Source organism: Trachemys scripta, chromosome 7, assembly GCF_013100865.1.
Source record: "Trachemys scripta elegans isolate TJP31775 chromosome 7, CAS_Tse_1.0, whole genome shotgun sequence".
In the NCBI taxonomy this organism is placed as follows: domain Eukaryota; kingdom Metazoa; phylum Chordata; order Testudines; family Emydidae; genus Trachemys; species Trachemys scripta.
Genome location: NC_048304.1, coordinates 67,418,533 through 67,441,831, shown reverse-complemented (window position 1 = coordinate 67,441,831; position 23,299 = coordinate 67,418,533). Strand labels below are relative to the sequence as shown.

Sequence of the window (23,299 nt, the reverse complement as noted above, 5' to 3'; positions counted from 1 at the left end):
ATTATGATCACTTATAGGATGACTGTTTAAGAGATTCAATTTTGAGGGGTCAAATCCCCCATACCACTAGATACATAATTCAGTACTTTTTTTTTTTTTTTAATCATCATCGTCTACTCCAGTTTCAGGAAGAATATTTGTAACTGGCATTGCAGGCAGCTGTTCAGAGTTCGATTTAGTCTTTAAAAAATCATCAATTTCCTTTTCATGAAACCCTGAACAAACATTTTAAAATGCTTTTGTTTGACCACAAACAGAAGACAAATACCCATAGAACCATTAAGTGTCCTTAATTTTCCAGGACACAGGAATGACACTTGCCATCTACCTTCCTGAAACCTAGAGTCCAACCATCCACTTTACTTCTCCTCTTCTTGTTTATCCCTATCCTACTCTGGAAAAAATAGGACTGATATTTCTGAAGGGAAAAAGGTTTTGCAGGCAGCAATATCAGATAGGAATGCACAAGTTTGTAGGCATATACCTTGTCTGTTCTACTCTTTCTGTACCTCCAATAGACAGGGCTCTTTTAGTTACAGTCCTATACATTTTGCCCACTTCCATCTGTGTTTACAGTTTTCAGTGTAGGACTGCTTCAAAACAAAGTAATAAATAATTTGGGATCCTGGCTTTTTATATAAGCTAAGCATCCCAATAAGCATCGTATTCAAAAAATCCTTTTCAGGATTCATTTCAGACTCTCACGTTTGGAGTGAAATGAAAAATTGTCTTTAATTAAAGCTCTAGAAGGCACTGCACTGTTGCTTCTGAATCTTACTTCTGCTTTCAGACAGGAATAGAGGGAAACTGACCGTTAAGACATCCTCTCCCTTCCAAGCCTGCTGCCAAAGGGGAAAGCAGGCTGGCCCTGGAGTTCCTGAGCTAGAACAGGAATGCAGTGTCCCTAAAGACCATGACACCTGGAGATCTCCTCAGTTACTTGTGCCACAGGGCTGGGCCTGTTACGATATGCCCCTAAATAACCCTCATCTCTCGCTGAGTCATCAAATGATGCTCTCCTTTTAGTTGCTCCCTTGTTTCTATCCTCTGGCTTCAATTTCAAGTTAAACAAAATGCTTGTTTACTAAGCTAAACTGGTTAGACAACATTACCTGTCCAATGCACAGCTCCAGAGCTTGAATTGTTTGTAGTATCACCTCCTCCTCATTATCTGGCTGTGAGAGGCTGACCAAGAAGGGACAATCAGTTGTCACCATACCTCTGATTCCGACTCCAGTCTCAGCAAGTCTAGACTGCTGTAGCAATAACTTTGTAACCGGAGTAACCGCCAAAGTTCTGATCTCAGATTCCTGAGTAGCCCTACTGACTCTCTTCTTGGGAGCCATAATGCTTCCCACAAACAGCGAGAAAGGGAAGAGGAAAACCAGGAATCTTCAAATGCTCAGAGTAGCAGAACTGCACCTCCTGGTAGGTAATTAGCAACTAAGGACACAGAGACCCACCCAAAGAAAAACATTTGCTGTTGGAAGTCAAAGTTTCAGCAGCACTATCTCAGCAGCTTCTGTAACCAGTTCATCCAAATAGGAAGTGACCCTCCCCCAAGGAAATTACCCTTCTCCCCACCCTTCCTTACCCCACGTACTTCTGTGTTTTATGCATTTGGGGGAGGAGGGCAACTCTGTCATATCAGCTTTTTTTTCAGTTAGAAATCAAACAGCTCAAATGTGGGGAGGAGGGCGGGAAGATCTCTGGCAGCTAGCCCTAACCAGCTAAGGAAGAAAAGCTCCATTATGCCATGGAGCACAGTGATGCTGTTAATATAAATGGCCATTATGTCTGCTTGGAAATAACAGTGTCTTCCCCCTACCATGATCCAATATTTAAAGAACCTGATGGAAAATAAGTTACTTCAATTGGCATCATAAAAGCTTCTTCCCTCCTCCTTAGCAGAGCAGAATGTCAGGGCTGATGGGAGACTTTTCTCAGGGCTTGTCTATATGGAGAGTTAGCGCATGGCAAGCTGAGATGTGAATCTGTAACACTCTGGCCTGCCACGCACTAACTGGCCATGTGGACTCTGCTAGGCTGAAGACGACTCTGGAATTTTTAGTGCACAACAGGAGGATCCGCATTTGCAGCAGGCTAGAGCATTGTAGATTTACACCTCAGCTTGCTGTGCACTTACACTCTGTAGAGACATGCCAATAAGCATCTGTGGAAACTTACAGACACCTGGAGACTTGCCAGAGCAAAAAGGAACATAGGGTAACATTTTCAAAAGTGCCTTAGTGACTCCGGAGTCTGCTGGCCATATTTCAAAGGTATTTAGGCACCTAAAATGAAATCAATGCTAGATGCTTTTGGAAATCCCACTAGGCATTTATCTGCATCTTTAAAAGGCACTTAAGTACCTTTAAAAATCTGGTCTTAAGCCCAATTTCCAAACATGATATAGGCACTTAGGGACCTAAGTCTCATTGAAAGTTAATGGGATTTCAGATCCTAAGTACTTAAGTCACCTTTGAAAATAAGACTTAGGATCCCAAGTCAATTCTGTGCTTTTAAAAATCTGACCAGCAGACTTTTAGCAGATTACCATCTGAATACTGGAATGGCCCACACAATACCCGTTATTAACAGCAACAACATAACAGATTTACGGACTTAAACAATTCATATATTGATTGGGTTTGAACCATTAAGTAAATGAAAGTCAGGCTAACTTCTCACCTAGCAAGCAGGATATATCCCATAGCTGTACAACTGACTCCCTCACCCAAAGACCTAAGTCAGGTACACTAATCATTTAGAGAAAAACAAAGGACAACATAGCAAACAACCAACATACTCTGGTGCAGCTCAAGGCTCAGACACAAACTCCAGTTTGAAGATGCATAAAAATGGTGAAAACTTGTGTTCCTTTTTAAAAATCTAATCTCTCTGGAGTTACCAACTTTCAGAACCGCAGCATGCCCTTTGCCTCAGCAAACCCACACATGCTGCTGTGTGGTTTAGCCAACATTCTGAAACTGCATTCACTATCACAATGTGCTGTCTTGGTGCACTTCACATTAATAAATGAGAATGGACCTTCCTGTCTGGTGAACAGAAGAGCACATTCTACCACCACCGACAGAGTTCTCCTTCAGTTTTAATGGCAGAGTTGTGTAAAATGGAAGGATCAGAGTGCTAAAAGAGAGACAGTAAGAAAATTTTGAAGAAAAAAATTGATACAAAAAATTATTCCGTATTTACCCCTCCCCCCCATTTTTGGACAGAACTAATCTAATCGAGCTGTCCATGGATAATATATTAATTGTATCCATTGTCTGAAGCACATGGGTTCATTACTGTACTAACACGTATAAGCATATGAAAAGAAATAAGCAGAACCTTGCTCCTGTAAAGATATTCAACTTGACGGACAAGGCAAAAATGGGATGTCAAAAATCAGAGACATGCTACCAGCTGTATCACATATTCATTGCAGAGCAAAGGCCAGCTGCTAATCAAAGAATTCCATGTGCATGATTGACCCATAGCCTTTTGGATTTCCAGTATTGTTAAAATTATAGCCTTTATTTACCCATGAAAATCACATGCCATTTTTAGCAGTAGGTCAGATGAGATAATTATGTGGAAGAGTAACAGTCTTCCTGATATGTAGACTTTAAAGATTAAAAGCTTTGAGAGAGTACATTCCCTCTATGGAAAAATCACTCATCCCTTAGAAACAGGTGCTACGATAAGGCAATTGATAGAACTTGGGGAATAGGCACACTCACCACTAGCCCAGATCAAAAAGTTGAAGGATCATATTCAAGAGGCTGCACCTTTCATAAACACAGCCAATTCTCAAGTAACAAGCCACCCAAATTCTGCCTTTGACACAAACATGGGTACAAAGCATACGTTTCCTTCCCCGGGTCTGTTCATACCACGCCACATCTTTTTCTCTTTCCCTCACATCCTGACTGCCCACATCAGAAGGCAGCCTACTAAGATGAAGGATCAAAGATGGTAGAAATGTTGACTGATAAAGTCTATAAATGGTCTTTAGAAGCCAGGGAAGCAAGTCTTTTCCTAAACATATTTACCCACAGCAGAGAGATGTTCCAATGGACCGAGGAGGGAAGCAGACAAAGGATTTGTAATTATACAGGCCTCAGGAAAAATAGGAGCAAGATAGATACTAGGACACTTTTGATGAACAGACCAAACAATAATCTATAACACAACTTTTTTTTAAGGTAAAGAAAGGGCCTTTTTCAACCTTATCTTTATTGGTATAAGCCACTGGATAATTCAGTACTAAAAAAAACAGCAGTAGCTACATGGAACTACAACCACTAATAAGAAGGTGTTTCGGCCCAAATATTCTCTATGGCAAAATGCCATTAATTTTTAAAATTAATGAATTATGCAACTTTCAAGTATCTTTATTACTACCTTTACACCATTAACCCACACCAATCAAAAATATGTTAATAGTGTAGTGCTTTTATGCTTATGAATTGGGAACACTGACATTAATCTCCAACAAGAGATTTTGGAAAGTAGGAAGATTTTTTTTCAAATGGTTTCAGGATTTTCATGCTAACAGAAGTTATGCAAATATGTGAAGAATCCAACTTTCCACCAAATGGCAAGTTACCAAAAAATCCAAGCACTGAAGGCAGAAAAAGAAAAAGGCTGTTTCCAAGGTTAGTTTGCAATTGCAGAAAGAAAGAAGCAACACAAACACATACAATTAGACTTTTTAGCATACATCTGCCGAATGGCCAGCTAGGCAATAAAATGCATTCAAACCACAGCAATTCAGCAAGCTCCTTCTTTGAAGAGAAGGGGCAGAAATGCTAATCTGTTTCTAGAAATCAGCAATATGATGTGTGCTTCCCATTAGGTTGGGTTCACAGAGTGATAGAGCATCGCTTGATGTGATATTGCTCAGTGCACCCTGATGTAACATGACATATGCAGCGGAAACAGCACTCTCCACTCCCACCACAGCAAAATACCCCAGATACCAGAGAACCTCCAGATACTTCCTTTAACCTATTACTGGAAATAAACGTGGCTATTTCAACACAGCTTTAAGATGCATCATGAAGGCAATCCTCAATCCAATCAAGATATCAGGTGTATTTTGAAAGGGGTGATTTCCTTGTAATTTTTACATGGAAAGATTTTCTGACCTTCCTCTCTTCAAGAATTTCATAAAAGCCATAAAAAGCTGTATGCACACAGAGCCAGTTCAGAAAGCAGTAGACAGCAGCCAGGAAGTCTCAGGGTTGGGGCAGCTCTACATTTCGGATCTAGACATTTTTAAGGCCACAGGGGTGCAATCCAAAGACTTTGCAGGAGGGCTGGAATTTGCTTGTACTGCCTAAGAAAAATAATGAATGCTATGACTCAAGTCATTATTTACTTGGCTGAAGTATCACAAGGGTATTATGAGGAATGAGTAAAAAAGCAAATACTACTATGGGGATGACAGGATTGCAGGAGGGACTGGTCATGGGCTATACAGTCAGTCTTTTATTATTATTATTCTCCTAGTGGCTAGCTTATCTCCAGCCCAGTTGTTTGGCTGTTACTGAAAGTTACCAGTATGAATAAGGCTACTGGGTTGCCTCCCAAAATACATCACAGTGTTGAGCACTCATTGGGCAGTCCCAGCAGAGGACTAAGGGGAACATGGAAACTAAACTACCCTCTCACCACTGCGTGGGCTGGTCAGGCCAGTGGTTCTCATACTTTAGTAACCCGAGGATCCCCATTTTGATTTAAAAATTTTTGCAGCCCCCCCAAGCCTTCCCCGCTCAGCCTCTTCCCCCAAGGCCTCATCCCACCCCACCCCACCCCACCCCACTAGGAGAGAGGGAGAGAAGTTGATCAGCGGGGCCGGCAACCCCAGGTATGACTCACAGACTCCCTGAAGTACCCTTGCAGACCTCCAGGGGTCCACGGATCCCAGTTTGAGAAACCCAGGGCTAAGCTATATTAGCCAGATGGCATGGGGGATCTGTCTGTGATGTAAGTGTTCTGGGAATAAACAGAGAACTTCAGTTTGCAGGGGCTATCAGTCCTGCACCTTTGATGAGCACTTCGTTTAAACAAACATGTAAAAATGTAACTAAGGTCAACCCCCCCCCCCCCCCCCGTTCACCCACAACTCTCCTTTGTATCATGGTGAACTAATTGTACGTACCAAGGGAAGAATATCACTTAAGTTTTTCTACTGAACACTGAAAAAAAAATGTACCCTTGATTTTAGAGAACGTTCTCCTATGTATGCTATAGTATTCACACCGAGAGACCACACAAGCTCTTACAGTTTCACAGAAGGCTGGTAATTTTTTTTAAGAGCTAATATATTTCCTTGTCTGCTGTTTGTCCTGTTTTATCTACTCTGAAACATTTTTGTTACTAATGCACCTCATTTGCTCGCGAGCAGATCAATATACAGGTTTTTGTTTCCTTTTTTAAAATGCAAAATATAAAGAGAAAATCACAACTTTGATCCTGAAACAGGAGTCAGTGGAGTCAGAAAAGGATTGTCTGTGTCTTAGAGACTGGGAGAGCTGGGAAGAAAGAAACCTGCGCTGACCCTCTGTTGTAACCTGATCCAGTTAAAGAGGCACAGGGATTACCATTTATAGTGTTTCTCAGGGGTTGGGGTGAAGGGCAGGGAGTGCAGCAGACAGTTCTCAGTCTGGTTGCATGGGCCAATAGCTGCAGCAAGGTTATAAAATGTGTAGACACTGGAGGCCAAGGAAATATTTTTGATTTTTTTTTTTTTTTTTTTTGCTTTGCCTTTCATGCTCCTGACGTGTTAACAATCTCGCAAAGCACACATCTTTCTAAGAAAGAAGGGTGATGTTACTTTTTGTTCACTAGGTGGTGGGGTGGGTGGTTGTGGTGGAGTGGAGTAGATAAGGTGGGGAAGGATGTCTGACCCAGCCATGATTCCCAACTGTCACTACATAGCACAAAGTATTATCAGGCTCCCCACATCAAGGAAGGTATATGTGAGTAAGAGCAAGGGCCTGACCCTTAGTTGCTGTAAAGCAACATAGCTCCACAGATTTACACCATCTGGGGATCTGGGCCAACCTACGAGCAAACCCAGTTAACATTTTCAAGCAAGGACTCTGTTGATACCAGGAGGGCATTTACAAATGCATGGGCCAAAGATTCCCAGCACTGAACCAAGTAGGGTGGGTTCAATTTATGTGATCTTTTCCCACTGTTATAAAAGACATTGTATAGGATTTTAAAATTGCCATTACTAAAACAGTGATAAACTGAGGGGCTATTTATAGGCTAACCTTTTCATGGAAAAAAATACATTACTCTATATAAACAAAGCCCAAAGCAAAGAAGCTTCTGCTGAGGAACTAAACTTGGTGTGCATTCTCTGCGTTCAACTGCTGCCTTGCCAGGCTACAGTTGTTAGTGGGTGAGGGTAAATAAGCAACCGTATTCAAATTTAGATAACCAGAACTCTTCTACTTTCTCCTTTGTAGGAGGTGGTGGGCCATTCTCACTTGCCAAGGTTGCCACTTATCCTCCTGGTGTCTTGCAAAACAAAAATCACTGTGTTTGCTGGGCTGTGGCACCATTCCCTAACCTACACAAATGGAACACAAAGTCTCCTGTTAACTCATCTTCCAGAAAACCTCCATTCCACACACAATTGGGAACGTCCTATGAATGCTGAGAAGGTTGCTGGCTTTCCTTTCTTCCTCCTCTTCCTGGTCACTAAATAGAAACACAGGTTAGGTAACTAAATCAAAGCAACAGTGTTTGGGTGCAGTATTAGTGGTTTAACTGACAAATTATCCACTATGCAGGCAAAAACTGTTCTTCTGAAAAAGCTTCATTGTGTTTTGCCTTGGATTATTACAAAAAATATAAGTGAATTCTGTGCATATGAAAGGCTGGTGCCTCTGGAAAAGAAGACCTTTCATTTACCCATGGAATACATAGAGAACAGCATCTTCCATCCGGCCCCATCTGTCTCTCTCAACCTGACCTGGAGGTCTACTTCTAGGGCTGGGAAAGCAAGATTGTTCCCCACGCTCCACCTGCTCTTGGCCTCTTGGTTGAGACTGTCAGGAAGCAGGCCAATTAGTGCCAAACAAGATTGATTTGGGGGATGTGGATACTTATCCCCAAGGAGTGGGGCTGAGGCACCACAACTTAATTTCATTTGGGCCTCTGTACAGCTATGAGATAACTTTCAGGTCACTTGACTTGGAGTGGATTTAGACCAACTGAATTCCATGAACCAGACTCATTGGATTTGTCCCAGCATCTGCGCTTTTTTTTTTTTTGGGGGGGGGGGGGGGAGGAGGAATCAGCTGTTTTAGACGATCTTCTAACCTTCCCAAAAGCAGCTGTTTTCAGCTCACCGCATCAGTAACACCAGACTAGCAAATAAACAAACTTTTAGAACCAAAGCCTCCAGCTGCTTTAAAATAATTGATTTGTATGAAAAAAATATCCTTTAACTTAGAAAACATAATCCTTGGCTAACAGCCACACACCAGACAGTGCTGCATAGTGTGATGCTATAAAACGGTGGCTATTTCTAAAGCTAAGAGTAAGGGAGCAAATAAAAGCAATAGAAGAAGACGTTTCAGAAGTCTAGTGTAGCCAATATACCACCACTTGTTCTTACTTTAAACTGAGCTTCAAATGAGGATTTAAGCTAGGGTTCTAAATTCTCACTCCACTGTGCAAAAGAAAGTTATGAGGGGAAAGAGGACCACAGCATGATGTATGCTTTTAACAGAGAGAAATTTTTATGCTACGAGGGCAAGATTTCATACTTAGTTAACACACACATTAACCGGGGATCCTACTAGAATTATTTATTATTTGTATCACAGTACTACCTAGGGACTAGAACCCCATCATGCTGGTACAGTATAAACATACAATAGAGACCAACCCTGCCCTGCAGAGATTAAAAAAATGGAAGCAAATAATCTATACCGGCCTCTGGATCATCATGGTTCCAGATTTTTCAGGAAGTAGTACAAGAGGTGAACTGGTCAAAAAAGGGGGGAAATTGTGGAATGTGTTATGAAAAACGTGTCCCCTTTTTTGGTTGTAATTTGAAATTTCACTGAAACAAAAATTCACAACATTTCATCCAACTTTAATAAGTGATATTTTAGAGTTCATCTCCTGGATCCAGTTGGGTTAAGAGATTTCCCGAATACATTTTACACATGGTTGGAAATAAAATACAGCAACCTTTAGCCTCATCTCAAATTGAGAAACTGCACCCCCACCATCACCCACCCACAGTGACAGATTCCTGTCAGAGAAAGTATGCAGCTGGAGGTCGGGAGTCAGGCAGAACAGCTCACAAGGAGGAGTGAGCAGGCAGAGATGGTGTCAGCTTCTGCCATCAATTAGACAAGCATTTGGAACTACTTCTTTCCTCCCCCAGTAATGCAGAGAGGGTAACAATTTCAAACCCAAAGGGATTCTGGAGCCTAAATTCTATTTTCAAAAGTGTTTTAGGTATTAGGGCCCAGATCCTCAAAAAGTATTTAAGCAACTAGTTTCCACTGAAATCAATGGAAGTGAGCCTAAATCCCACTGACTTTCAATGAAACTTAGGCTCCTAAGTGCCTACATCATTTCTGAATGTGGGTCTTAGATGCTTATGAAAATTTAGCCCCAGTCTCCGGTCCCTAAAACTCAGCTTAGCAAGAAATATTTAAAAAAACCCACACATTAAGAACAAACATCTACTAACTATGAACTCATTCATTTGGTTTGTTCACTGCTCTCCGCTTCTAGGGAGCAAATTGATTAACCCAAGCAGACGACTCTCTGGGGAGTTTGAAATCTGTGGCCATCCTTGCAGGAGTCGTTTGTATACTCAGCCAGATTAGAACGTTCCCCCCACACACCTTACAAAAAGGCAAAGATGATGATCATTATACAGGCTCTGAAAGTAGCTATGTGCCATGCCAGGCAATGCAATGCAGTGGCTGCTCTAGCTTTATTCGTAGTAGCGGTCTACAGTTTCAGCTTACCTGTTTTATGCACTGCAGCCGGTCATTGGTCTGCTGTATGTGCCTGTCCATAGAATTCATTTTGATTGTCTCCACTTGGCTTCTACCTGAAAGCCATTAAAATCCCTCAATCTGCAAGATAAAAAGAACAGGAAAGATGACTGAACAAAGTCCATGCACTTCTGCCAACTCTACTGTCAGAGAGACCATGGATGTTACACACCACAGGTTTAACCTTCCTTCCTGGGGATGATTTTTTCTCTTCTGGTTTGGGAAAGGGGACTGTCAGGGGGCCCACAAGGTATGCACAGGCAGAGGCTCCGTATTTTAAATTCAACAATGACATTCCAAAGTCACATGATGACACCTAGCTAGGTAAAGCAAACTCCACTGGGAGCTTTTGTGAAGCCAATGACAAAGGTTCCTTTTACACAAAGAACTACAGAACTGCTTCACCAAATGCCACTAAAATGAAACAGCAGAGCTGCTGGCAACATCCAAGAAAGTCTGGATTTTATGAAGACAAGAACATAAAGGACTCATCATTCTATTTCTATGGGAAAAAATACCTCTCGCTCTCACAAGTATTTTAGATACACTGTACCATTACATGGCCAGCAAATAAGGACTGGGATTACACAACTGAGCCTAGATATACTTGCCTATGTATTAGTTAGGAAAGCTTTGGATCTCGGTACTTTCAGTTAGAATGATAAGAATGTCTTGATATAAAACATCATTTAAAAATGGTTCTGGAAGGAATTATGGTGGCAGCGAGCACAGCACTGGGATTCAGGACTCAGGCAAGATTTTCAAAAGTGACTAGTGATTTTGTGACATCTTGACATACCTTAAAGAAGTCTGATTTTCAAAAGTGCTGAGCAATAGCCACCCTCTAAAAATCTGGATCTTTTCAGATGTCTTTCTTTAAGCCACAAAAACTACTAGTCGCATTTGAAAAATCTTGGCTTGTTTTTATCCCCAGCTTGCTACTGTCTTGCTATGTAACCTTAGGGAAGCCACAAACTCTCTGAGCCTCATTTTATGCATCTGGAAAATGAGCAGCATATTCCCATCTCAAAGAGGTGTTGAGAATTTTGATTTGTATGGGAATAGCACTAGGAAATCACCACATGAGAAATGACATCAAGGAATTATGATAATATAAACAGCAAAACTGTGATCTGTTGGCCCCACCATCAACACTCAGTAAGAGGAGCAGAGTTAAATAGGTTTCTTAACCCCTTTTCAGAGTCAGGCTTCATGCTACCCTGCACCTGAACATTAGCATCTCTGGTCAAAATAATTAATATATCAGCACAGAATTGTTTTTCAGCAGTGGTGAAATGTAAGTAAAGAATTAAGATCAGTGACCAAGCTAGGGCCATGGAAGGTACTGGGTTAGCAAGTAACCTCTGCATCTCATTCTGGATTCTGTTTACTAAATCCCTTTTATCTCTGCCTCAGCCCATCCCACAGCTGAAAGTGTCGGCTATGCCACTTATGGCTCCATCCATTTTAGAGACAGGGATAAATATCTACTTGGGATTTTGCTCTGACCTTTCAACTACTGTAGTCAAAACTAGGCTTGGCACCTAGGCCAACTGGAATGCAGTACAAAGCTAACCCACTGAGCCCTGCAGCCCATGCGCACTGTCTGTGGATTGAGTTTAACAGAGTCCCTCTTGGCTTTATCTGTTCTTTTACTTTAGTGGCAAAGCAGTTGCTTGGAAAGATGGAAACTTGGATTCCAATCAGCAATTTCTGTTCATAATTCACAATATCAACTGATATGCACTGTAATTTGTTTAAAAGCAGAACTGTGACAAGGCTCCAGCTATGTATAATTGTACTTAACAGGCTTAACAGTTTTAAAGGCTTTTTTCTAATACTCCTTTCTCAGGGAAGGGTGATGAGGCCCCCCCCCTCCCCCCACACACACACTCCTCTTTCTCCCAACCCCTTTCATGACACTCTGAAGCGAACAAGGAGTGAATATTGTGTCACAAAACTGATCTTTGCCTATATTGATTTCTCTGTCCTTGCAACACTGTAATAGCCAGCTTGGAAGAACACTGTAAGAAGCTACTTTCACACACCCAATGACTGAGGCAGGGGGAGGGGAGGGGAAGAGGAATATTAGGATTTTGGATATTAGGAAACACTATTTCACTAGGAGGGTGGTGAAGCACTGGAATGAGTTACCTAGGGAGGTGGTGGAATCTCCATCCTTAGAGGTTTTCAAGGCCCAGCTCGACAAAGCCCTGGCTGGGATGATTTAGTTGGTGTTGGTCCTGCTTTGAGCAGGAAGTTGGACTAGATGACCTCCTGAGGTCTCTTCCAACCCTAATATTCTATGATTCTATGAGAGGGGAAGGACAGATTCTGCAAGACTCATAGACTTTAGACTCATAGACTTTAAGGTCAGAAGGGACCATTATGATCATCTAGTCTGACCTCCTGCACAACACAGGCCACAGAATCTCACTCACCCACTTCTGTAACAAACCCCTAACCTATGTCTGAGTTATTGAAGTCCTCAAATCGTGGTTTAAAGACCTCAAGACACATTCTCATGGCATATTTACAAGAGTGCAAACTTTATACTGGCACAACAGGATTCCAAGTTTGCACTCCAATGTCTGCCGTTGTGAATTCTAGTTTCACTCCTATTACACCTAGCAGTTTGTTTTGTTTATCATAGCTCTGTCCCTGATGGAACATCTTCACACACATGAGACAGAGGGTGGATTTTTCTGATGCTCGTTCTGCTAGGGAAGCTAAAACCCTTCCCCACTCCCACCTCACAGCACTTTAAAGTCCTTCAATTAGAGCACCTCTAAAAGCCTGCAGTGTGAATGCCCAGCCCCCAGAAAGGGAATTGTGCTCCCCTGGATGGAGATGCTGAATGCATCACTGTCACAGCACGATGGATTCCAGACCATGGCATCTGCGTGTGTCCCACGCACCCGAGCCGTCTGAGATTTCTGTACCTAACTGATAACGTTCTCTCACGGCTCCTGCTGGATTAGACTCCGGGAAAGAAATCTTTTCTGCTAGACAGCTAAATGAAGTCTTACAACAGCAGCTCAAGCGCCTCATCCCCACACTCCAGACACAAGAGGGTTCAATAAAGCACTCCTGTCAATAAATTATAATACTCATGGAATGGTAAAGCCAGTTTCATGTACAAGTATCATTATTAGACTTTGCCAGCGCCACCTTCTCAATGGCAGGCACTGTCCAAGGACCCTTTAGAAAACGCAGATTGATATATTTTATTAAAAACGAGTAACACATTCTTATCTGCTTACAAGACCCCAAAACAACCTCAGTAGCCATGGCATTTAATCTTTCAGTGGACAGCAGAGGTATTTATCATGAGATAAGCTAGCCCAGACATGACACCACTTCAGCAACGATCCATCTTAAGAATTGGAATACATTATCTGCATTTTAATTGTGTATTGGGACAGAAGGAAAAGAGCATATTACAAAAATCCGCCCCTTCTCCCCCCCATCGCCAAGTGTTGTTAAACATAACTAAGGAATTAAATCACTGGCTTCATTTCTTTTTGCAAACAAAACAAAACTAAACAAAAATAGTAGAAATTTTCTTAACCAGCCAGTAATCACAATGCTGTGTTTAAGCTGCTTTTGGAACTGTAGAATCCAATCTCAAAAACAACTCTACTCCAGGCAACAGATTCAAGGACATCCCCAATACCTCCAGAAAAAATGATTCCCGTGGATGCAAGGCTGGATGTACCAGGCACTGAAGCTGTCAGCTAATAACAACAGAAAACTCCTGTGTTGCTGTTGGCAGTACAATGTGGGGTTGGGAGACTGGGGGATTCTATAGAGATAATGATAATGACTTGCATTTATGTAGTACCATTCATGCCAGAACATTGCAAATAATTTTACAAATTGATTTATAAACTGTATATAATACACCTCCAATCATCTGACTTCCAGTTAACCACATGTGTAAATGAAGGTGATCTCAGCTACCTGAACTGTGCATTACTCTACCATTTGTCCAAAACCCCATTTTCCCCAAGAGCGGTAAATTTCTCAGAAACTTTTCGGAAAATCAGAGCTGTACAACATACATAAATGAACCACGATAGTCATGCAGCTACCTCTGAGAGTAACATGGAAGCTGTTTCATTGCCCATAGCAACACTTAATGGTTTCGGATGGGAAGTAAAGAATAGCAGCATATGCACATGAAATTGCACAGAGAATATAGAAAGCTGAATAACTGCCACGGTACTGAGGGCTGGCTACATGCAGAAAATTAGGCCTGGTCCACACTAACCCCCCATTTCGATCTAAGGTACGCAAATTCAGCTACGTTTTCGAAGTACCTTAGTTCGAACTTACTGCGGGTCCAGACACGGCAGGCAGGCTCCTCCGTCAATGCCGCTTACTCCTCTCACCGAGCTGGAGTAACGGCGTCGACAGCGAGCATTTCTGGGATCGATCCCAGAAGATCGATTGTTTACCACCGGACCTGGAGGTAAGTGTAGACCTACCCTTTAAGGCACGACTATACTAGTATAATTACACTGCTATAGTTATACCAATAGATCTCTGTGTGTGGACACACTCATTCTGGAATAAGAGTGCTGTTTTCTGGTTTAGTTTATGTCTCTTTGAAAGAGGATGCAACCCCACCAAAGATTAGCCACAGTACTGTATCTTACTTTGAAAATAACAGTGTTTAAGCAAGGGCAAGCCCAACAGAGTGGAATGGGACTAGCCTTCTATTATTTAGCTAAGTGCTGTATCAGGTCACACAAGTGAAAATGACTTTGTTGGGTCTCATTCTAGTCTCTTGTATATCAGCGTTAGCAAACCATAGCAGGATTCAGCACAACAAGCAGCCTCTGCTCAGAGGAATAGCAGCGGGGGCTGCTGATCAGGATTAAAGGGCATCAACAGAGCTGTGGGGAAGAGGAAACTTACTTGGTGCCTTCAAAAACAACAAAATATCTCACACACACACACACACACACCCCTGTTTTACATGCTAACTCCATCTACAAGGATGAAAAGAACTGTTCTTGTTCCCCTTTGATTATATTGTTCTGTGCACGGAGAGCATATTCTCCTGTTGTGTTTCTGAGGCATAGACCTGCTCTCTTTTAAAGAAAATACTATGTACATTATTCTTGCCTTCCCTCCCCGCAAGCATGCGAGTTTATAGCCCCAGGCAGTAATTAAATAGACCTTATTTACATATTTATGATGTCTCAAAAGGGGAAGAGGTTTTTTTTAAAGGAACAGATGTATTGACCTATTAGACAATGATTTTTTTTAATCTTAAATGTATTGAATCTTTCTCTGGTGAACTACAGTTAGTAGCATGTTCTTAAGAGGGATTATGTAGTGGATAATAGAAAAACTGGAAAAAGGAATTTCACATCTTGCTGTTATAGTCTGTTATATTGGGTGAAATTCCCCACATTTTGAGTTTTCAATTAATTTTTTGTCAAAAGTTTGATTTTCAACCAAAAATATTTTCAAAAAGCATTTCTGTAAAAAAAATTTCAAGTTTTTAATCAGCTTTAGAGCTGTTTGAAACATTTCAATTCACACATTTCAACAACATTTCAAAATTTTGACATTTTTTAAAATTAAAAAGAATGGTTGTTTTGAAAAAAATCATGTTCTTTTTAATTATCTCTACCTCATATGGTAGATTATGACATGAACCACTATTAAATCAATCACAGAACAGATTCAGACTTCAAAATTGCATGTCATTTGTGACATAACTGAGAATTGCTGGCTAGTGACCTCGAGAATGACTAGGGTGACAAGTTGGTTCAAAAATATTGTATTTGGCACTTTACATCCATGAAGATAGGTACACCCCTGTAAGATAGGTACGTGTCATCCATATTTTACAGGTGGCAAAACACAATCAGAGCTGATTGACTTGCCCATTGCCATGTGGCGAGTCAATGGCATCTAAGAGTAGAATCCCTGAGACTCCTGGTCCCAGGTCTGAAGATCACTGGCGGATTGGTGGGAGGAAGTTGACACATCTTTTGTCTTACAACTGGCACTAATACATGTTGTCAACCACTCACTTTCATGAGCACTCAAGCTGCTGACCAAATTCCTTACTCTACATATACACACAAAGCAGCTACCATCGTTTACACTACTGTAGTAGACAACATAAAGAGTAGACAAACTGGATTGCATAAAATAAGAGCAGACCCAAGTCATCAGCTAAAACCTGAGTCCAACCTTTTAGAGACGTTATCAAAATTTTGGTCCCTTCTTCACTCAATGTTTGTGCCCATACACACTTTCAGACCACTCCACTTTCTGGTTTTGAGATGCAAGTAGTATTGAAATACCATAGGAAATTCCTTATGCCTGGTCAATGGAAGTAGAAGTAACTGAGAATGTCCCAAGAAAGCCTATTCAGTAAGTTTCTGCCTGATTTTTAGACCACAGAGGCTCAGATAATACTTACGCACACTGCCTGGGAACCATTACACTCATATAGGCCCAGCATATAAACCAAAGAGATCAATTTGTAAACAATTACTAACTGATTAGTTTCAGCAAATAGATGGGAGATCCTTTAACATACAGGAAGAAATAGAGCAATAGAACCTGTCTCGAAAGTAAATAATGCATCAGCATGTATGATGGGTAATAAATAATACGCCATTTTGTAATTTAATTACTTAATTCATGTAATTACCTAACAGTTGATTAGAACATCACTGACAAATGAGATGGCATTTTTAGACTCAAGAGATTAGTGGTAACGTAAATAAAAATAAATAAATAAGTATAGTGGAGTAATAACCGTGAACAAAAAGTAATTACCTGAATTTAAAGTTAATGTTTTAAAAATTAAAGATGGAGTTACAAATAGATAACAAGATAAAGGAGAAGAAGTTTGGCAGGAGTGCACTCCTCTTATCTCACTGCATCTCATCTATTGATTTTTATCCCATCTGCTCTCCGAGAGGTAAAGGAACATCCACCACAATGTATGTGCTAGGAACATCTAGTGTCTAAAAGGGAGAGAAAATAACTGCCGTGGGGCAAAGAACAAGGGCCTAAAGATGTTGCCAGGTGAGAGCTCAGCAGGTCAAGATACTTGGTTTCAATTTTACAAGTTGAGGGTATAAGGAAGATGCACACTAGAAGCCACCATTTGGGAAATCATATATTTGTTATCAATAAAAGGGTCAGACTTGGAGCCACTTGGAACCAGTCAATCGAAGTGGGAAATGTATTGAGAAAAGAAATCACACTGGTATGGTGTATTTCATTTCTTTGTTTTAACCTTAACAAGGTGCGAGAAAGGGAAAGAAAACAATTTCCAAAGCAAGAATTCTACAATACATTTAAATAACCCTGTCTCCCCTCAGTATCGGATGGTAGCATAGGATGAAGCACAAACAACTGGTGAATGCTGTTGCTATGTATTACTGATGCTTGTTTATTCAATCAGATACAATGGAATAATTTGTTATATGTCTCTAATATGCTGAAAGTCATAAGAGAGGACTGAGATTTTTTTTTTAATCTAATAAATGTCTTTGATCAGGCTACAAACCAGGCTATGAACAGGGTGGGAAGGGATTACATTGGCTAATTAATCAATTAAGTCATCAGCAAAGAAGTGGCCCAAACTATGGTGTTGTAGTTTAACACAGAGATGATTAAGACAAGACATTTGTATTGTACCATTAACACATCAGGGGGGTTAAAAACAATTAATTTGCCTAACATACCATCTCTCTCAGGAGAGCAGCCAACTGAGTGCTTTACCTATACAAAAGGAGTTTAGTTTCTGCACAAAAGCTTGGCCAAGGAAGATCATTACATATTAAGATGGAAGCATATAAGCCTGGAGGATTTAGCACCATTCATGATTTCACAACACTTGCTGTTCCAGTATCAAAGTACTCTATTTACTGAAACACGCCTTGAAATGACATTCACTGTTTCCACTTTATATGCACACATATCCTATATTGCTATTACATATGTTGGTTTGTAGTATACATCTATATTAATAGGAAGAACAATGCTAAATGAAATTATTTCATTTAAAAGTACTTAAAGAACCTTCCTGTTGATTAGCTGGGTTGAAGTGAGGTTGTAGGTCTATCTTGATTAACAAAAGTACTGGACAAATTTCCGCCCCCCCCCCCCCCATCCTAGACAAGCCAGCAGATGTCTCCCTTTTCTACTAAAGCCGAGAAAGCTCCATTCCTTTCTCACACAGCAGTCTTGTGTTTCTTTAAGCCTTTACAAGCCCCTACAAATCCTTTGCTGCTGCTTCCTAACAGGGAGCACTAAAACTGACACTGTCTGTCTGACCTTGTGGTTATTGATTAACTATCTCCCCATTTGCTGCCATCTTTCACACCTCCAGAGCTTGCAAATAGAGAGCTAAGGAGTTGCAGTCATACTCCGTGACAGCTATTCTCAAAAAGGGCTGCCTTTGGAGATGCAGAGAGAGAACACTGCTGTTTGATCAAATGCGTTAATGTCAAGACTAAATACCAAACAGGTTCTGACAGCGTGTACCATTTAATATAAATTTGTTACAACAATTCAACACAAATAGGAGAAGGGGAAAAAAGAATCCTAAACCCGATTATTTATTGGCTAAAAAATATTCACTGCACTTTCCTTTCACAGCAATATGCTCCCCTAAAATTCAGGGAGGGGGGAACAGGGCAGAAAACCACTTGCATGCTAAATACCGAAAACGTTCCTGAATACCATATTCTAATCTATCCATCTTTAACAATACTAATCTCAGAATAGTTTCCAACATTTTAAACACAGTGTTATTCCAATACAACCATCACTCATAAGCATCAGAATTAAATAATGCTTTCCATAGGTTTAAAACATACTTTCCAATCACAGACCAAGTAGGATTGTTTGAGTGCTCAGGTATTTCTGTTTCCTTATGAAAGGCACTGAAGGAAACCACTTGCCTTACTAAATATTTTATAAGCTATAAAATTGTATAGTAGGTTTATGTATGCTTGGGATTATAAACATTTTAAATAAATTATAACATTTTTCTTTATTGAAAAGCAGATTTAAAAACAAAGTTAATTCCTGAACTATAGGTGGGGGGACAGGGTTGAGGAGCGGTGGTGCCGTATACACACAGATTATATATTAAATTCATTTTTAGGTACTTATGCTAACGTCCTTAGGTATCATAACAAAAAAATGATGACATATAATCATTACATATTAAGTATATGCTTTGTGCATACACATACTCACAAAAACACCTACATGCTATGATATTACATTAAAACAGCTTTGTTTTTAAATCTGCTTTTCCAAAAAAACATTCAAAAATGCCCTTAAACGTTGTTTTCATCTCGAGAATAAAACTGCGATAAGTTTAATATCCATCCATGACAACTATTTTATTTCCCTTGCTAGATCAGTACTTCAAAAAATGAGAAGCATGAAATGTCAGGTGAAAGGCCATTTAATCATTAAACACTTGAAAAAAGGAAGTAGTTTTAATAAAGCTTTATTTACCATAAGCTGCTAAATAGCTACTGCTTTTGGCTTTGAGCTATTAAAAAGGGCCAGATGTGAGACAAAGCAGCGTTTGTTATGCTGGGCGAGGAAGAATAGATATTTGTGCAGTACTGCTTTCCATTGTTGCTCTACAAATGTGCAATAATCCCCCAAAGACTTTCTATCATCTTTGACGGAGAGAAAGCAAGAGAGAGAGAGTTTGTGTGTTTGTGTACATGCATGCTGCCAATACGCACAGCTTCAGTGAGGGGTGGGAGTGGATTTATTTAATTTATGGTGGCTTGAACTGTGAGCACTGGCAGTTATGTTGGGTTAAGAAAGCTTTTTCTGCAGCCATGTGCTTGAGAACATGTCTGTATACATGGTCTATTATAGACAGACGTGCACATAGACACACACAAAAAACAAATCCACACATTTTTGAAAAAAAAAGGAGACATGACAGCTTGCATAAGCAAGCCTGCTGGACTCCTCTGGGAGGAGAAGCGGTGGTGCGCAGAAATTATTCAATCATCAAGCACATCTGCAGCCTGATTACAAAAGCAAAGGTGGTAGTGTTATCTGTGGAGCGCAAAGCACTATGATCCTACCTGTGTGGGGTGAGGGTGGGAAACCATACAGGAGTGGGATCAGAGGGCCAAAACAGTGGGGGAGGGATAGCTCAGTGGTTTGAACACTGGCCTGCTAAACCCAGGGTTGTGAGTTCAATCCTTGAGGGGGCCACTTAGGGATCTGGGGCAAAATCAGTGCTTGGTCCTGCTAGTGAAGGCAGGGGGCTGGACTCAATGACCTTTCAAGGTTCCTTCCAGTTCTAGGACATGGGATACCTCCATTAATTTATTTATAATTTATTAACAGTATCACATCTCTAATCAAGTGTAACACTTATTAAAATCTCTACACACTGATCATTGGCCAGTACAATAAACTTAAAGCACATGAGCAGTCTTTTGCACCTCTGGCCCGCTGGCTGAAATGACTGGTTTCCCCAGGCCAAATACAGTATCTGTGCAGATCCAGTTTCAAGTAATCGTCCTGCTGCATGCTTATATTATAAGGCTGGTTTCCCTACATTCCACCTAAGCACAAGCATCAAAAACTCTGTCAAGCTTGTTATATTTAGAGAGGGTAGGGGGAAAGACAGACACTGCAGTTTATAACAGCAAGAAGTAATAATACAAAATTAAAGGCAAAAGCGCTTAAACGTGTGCTCCTAGGGAGCAGGAGCTGACAGACCTGCTGTAGCATTCTCAGAGGCTTTGCACATTACTATGTAGACAGATCAGCCAACACAAACATTGACAGTTCCACAGCAAAGTCCACTGATCCAGTGGTTTATTAAATATACAGTAGCTTGCAGGCAAGAAATGCTAATCCGCACAGGGACAGCTATAAGCAAATGAGCCATCTCTAACTAGTGACCCTGATCACTCAGCTAACACCGCTACCATCAAAGGAAACTCCCCAGGAAACTTGCAAATGCCTAAAATGACAGGGGACAAGACTCCCCTTTCTCCAGTCCGTGGTCCCATTCCAAGAAAGAAAGTACGCTATTTTAAGTAAATTAATTGGAAGTTTCTACGCACGGGACTGGAGCGTCTGTTGAGGCAATGGGTCCCTTTAAGAGGGGAAGAGAGCAAGGAATGGGATTGGTATCCAAACAGGACACCCTTCACCTGACATTCAGATCTGAAGTTAGGTCTGTAGTGACAATGTTTTTACCATTCTGTGGCCTCCCAGATTTCTCAACAGAGTGGCCTCCCAGAACCCTAAACAGAAGACAGGACTGAGCAGACTAGCCGCCTAGTTAATGATAGTGCTGCGTTTTCTCTCCAGAGACCAGCCTGCTCAGTGTCTGAACACGACAGCTGAGGCCCCCATTGGTAGGCTCAGTGGTGCAATTAAGGATGGAATCTCACTTCTCAGCAGGTGAGGATGGACCGTAGGCACACTGGAAGTGGCACAGGGAAACTTCTGTTGCTGCTGCCACCTGTGCTGTACGTGTTCTGTGGTTAAGGGCCCCAGTCTCTAGGGATGTCAATACAGTGTCTTTGCACTGTGTCTATATAGGCTGTCTTGCTGGCCAGTAAGTTACAAATAAAACCCCAACTGGGTTGGACAGGTTCACCCAAGTCCTCTCTGGCTATGGGCTCACAGATGTTGGGTATTGCAACAAGAATTGAAGGAAAAAAAGCCAATATTTTTCTAGGTACCAGAGTGACCAGCAGCAACAAAACCTTCACAGAGAGGACCTCAGAAACAGGAGTAGAGAAAGATAGAAAAGAGTTAGTACTAGCAGCAAATGTTAGTAACAATTTAACAATTACCTATCAAAAACTGAAGACGCTGCTTTGTGTTTGCTCTGCTCTGATAATATCCCTGCTGTACCAGACAGTCGACAATATATCAAGCAGAGAGAGGTCAAAGCCTCCTGGGCCCAGCCAGCAGAAACGCTCCTAGCAAGGTAAATCTCAAGTCCACCAAGAATGAGAACTGAGAAGGATTGCACTCTGACATGAAATGCCTTCGTGTTTGTTTAATGTAACTAGGCATGTTTTGGAAGCTGCATCATAAAATTTGAAGGGAACATTTGTTGACATGAAAGGTAGCATTTGTTAAAAAATAAAAACAACATTGTACCATCAGGCATTTTCCTGTATTCCCTAGAACCCATTAGCAGTACAAAGCACTTGATCGTTCTCTTCAAAACCATTTTCCACACCCCACATGTACACACAAATGTGGATAGATTTAGATCCTTTTTTTTTGGTCGCTAGAATTAAACATAACCCAGAAAAATATATAATTAATTAAAGTAGCCAGCATTTTCCTTTTATGGTCCATAAACACAACACAATTTATTCTGTTGCTCTTTCATTCTAGGAGAACTGAAAAACTGCTCCCAAGACCAATACTTTCTGGTTAACCATCAGGGATTGCTTCACTCTTTCAGAGAAAACCACCGGGGGTAAAAGAGAAGAAAAAAGAAAAGCATTGCTGCAATTAACAAAATCTCTAGAGAACAGAGAGAACTGAATAGCTGCTGTGGGACATGGACTCTAACAACTTAGATCTACCATTATCCTGGTCTGTTCTGATGAAATTTAAGTAAAGATTTACCCAATTTCCCAGAATGGAAGCACAATGAATTCCAGGGGGATGGGCAAAACTCATAAAAGCTAAACATAGCTGAAGGAAGAAGGTAGAAATTAGATGGATGAGCAATTTTTTTTTATCTTTTTTTTTTTTTTTTTTTTTTTTGAGCCAGAGAAACAAAGTAGTCAATGGCTGCTGAATTACATTTTCGACATTGCCTTCCAGTATTTACTGGAATGTAACCTCTCTGTACTCCACATTTATCTCTGCTTACTAGGAGTTCTAGCATTTGGGGTGGTGCTTGTTGATAATGACCGAAGCACAAGATATTAAACATCTACACTTCCTAGACCAGGGAGGGGTTCTCACAAGAAAGTTTTTGGTGGCCTTAGAGTGCAGCCACCAACTTCCCCCGCCCCCAAAATACTTAATTAACTTTAGAAAAAACAAATAAATATATACATGTCCACATCGTAATTTATTTATGTAGGTTTTTATTGCAGACTCAATAATAAAAATAATGTACTGTTGTATCTATTGTTTACTGGACCTAAACAGAATAGAAACAAATAATTCACTTTGCATGGTCTTGTCTTTTTGTTGTTGTTTCTTTTGCTTTTTTGGTAGGTATT

The 23,299-nt window shown here is 40.7% G+C and overlaps 1 protein-coding gene across 11 annotated transcripts in view; it reads right to left on the bottom strand.

Moving 5' to 3' along the window:
• The window catches only part of ZMIZ1 (zinc finger MIZ-type containing 1), a 491,983-nt gene that overhangs the window by 203,066 nt on the left and 265,618 nt on the right, over positions 1-23,299 (bottom strand). For all 11 annotated transcript variants that reach the window (XM_034775977.1, XM_034775973.1, XM_034775967.1 and 8 more), the window contains one exon: positions 10,023-10,133. In XM_034775977.1, coding sequence (XP_034631868.1) covers positions 10,023-10,082 — 60 coding nt within the window. In that variant the 5' untranslated portion in view covers positions 10,083-10,133. The remainder of the gene's footprint in view (positions 1-10,022; positions 10,134-23,299) is intronic.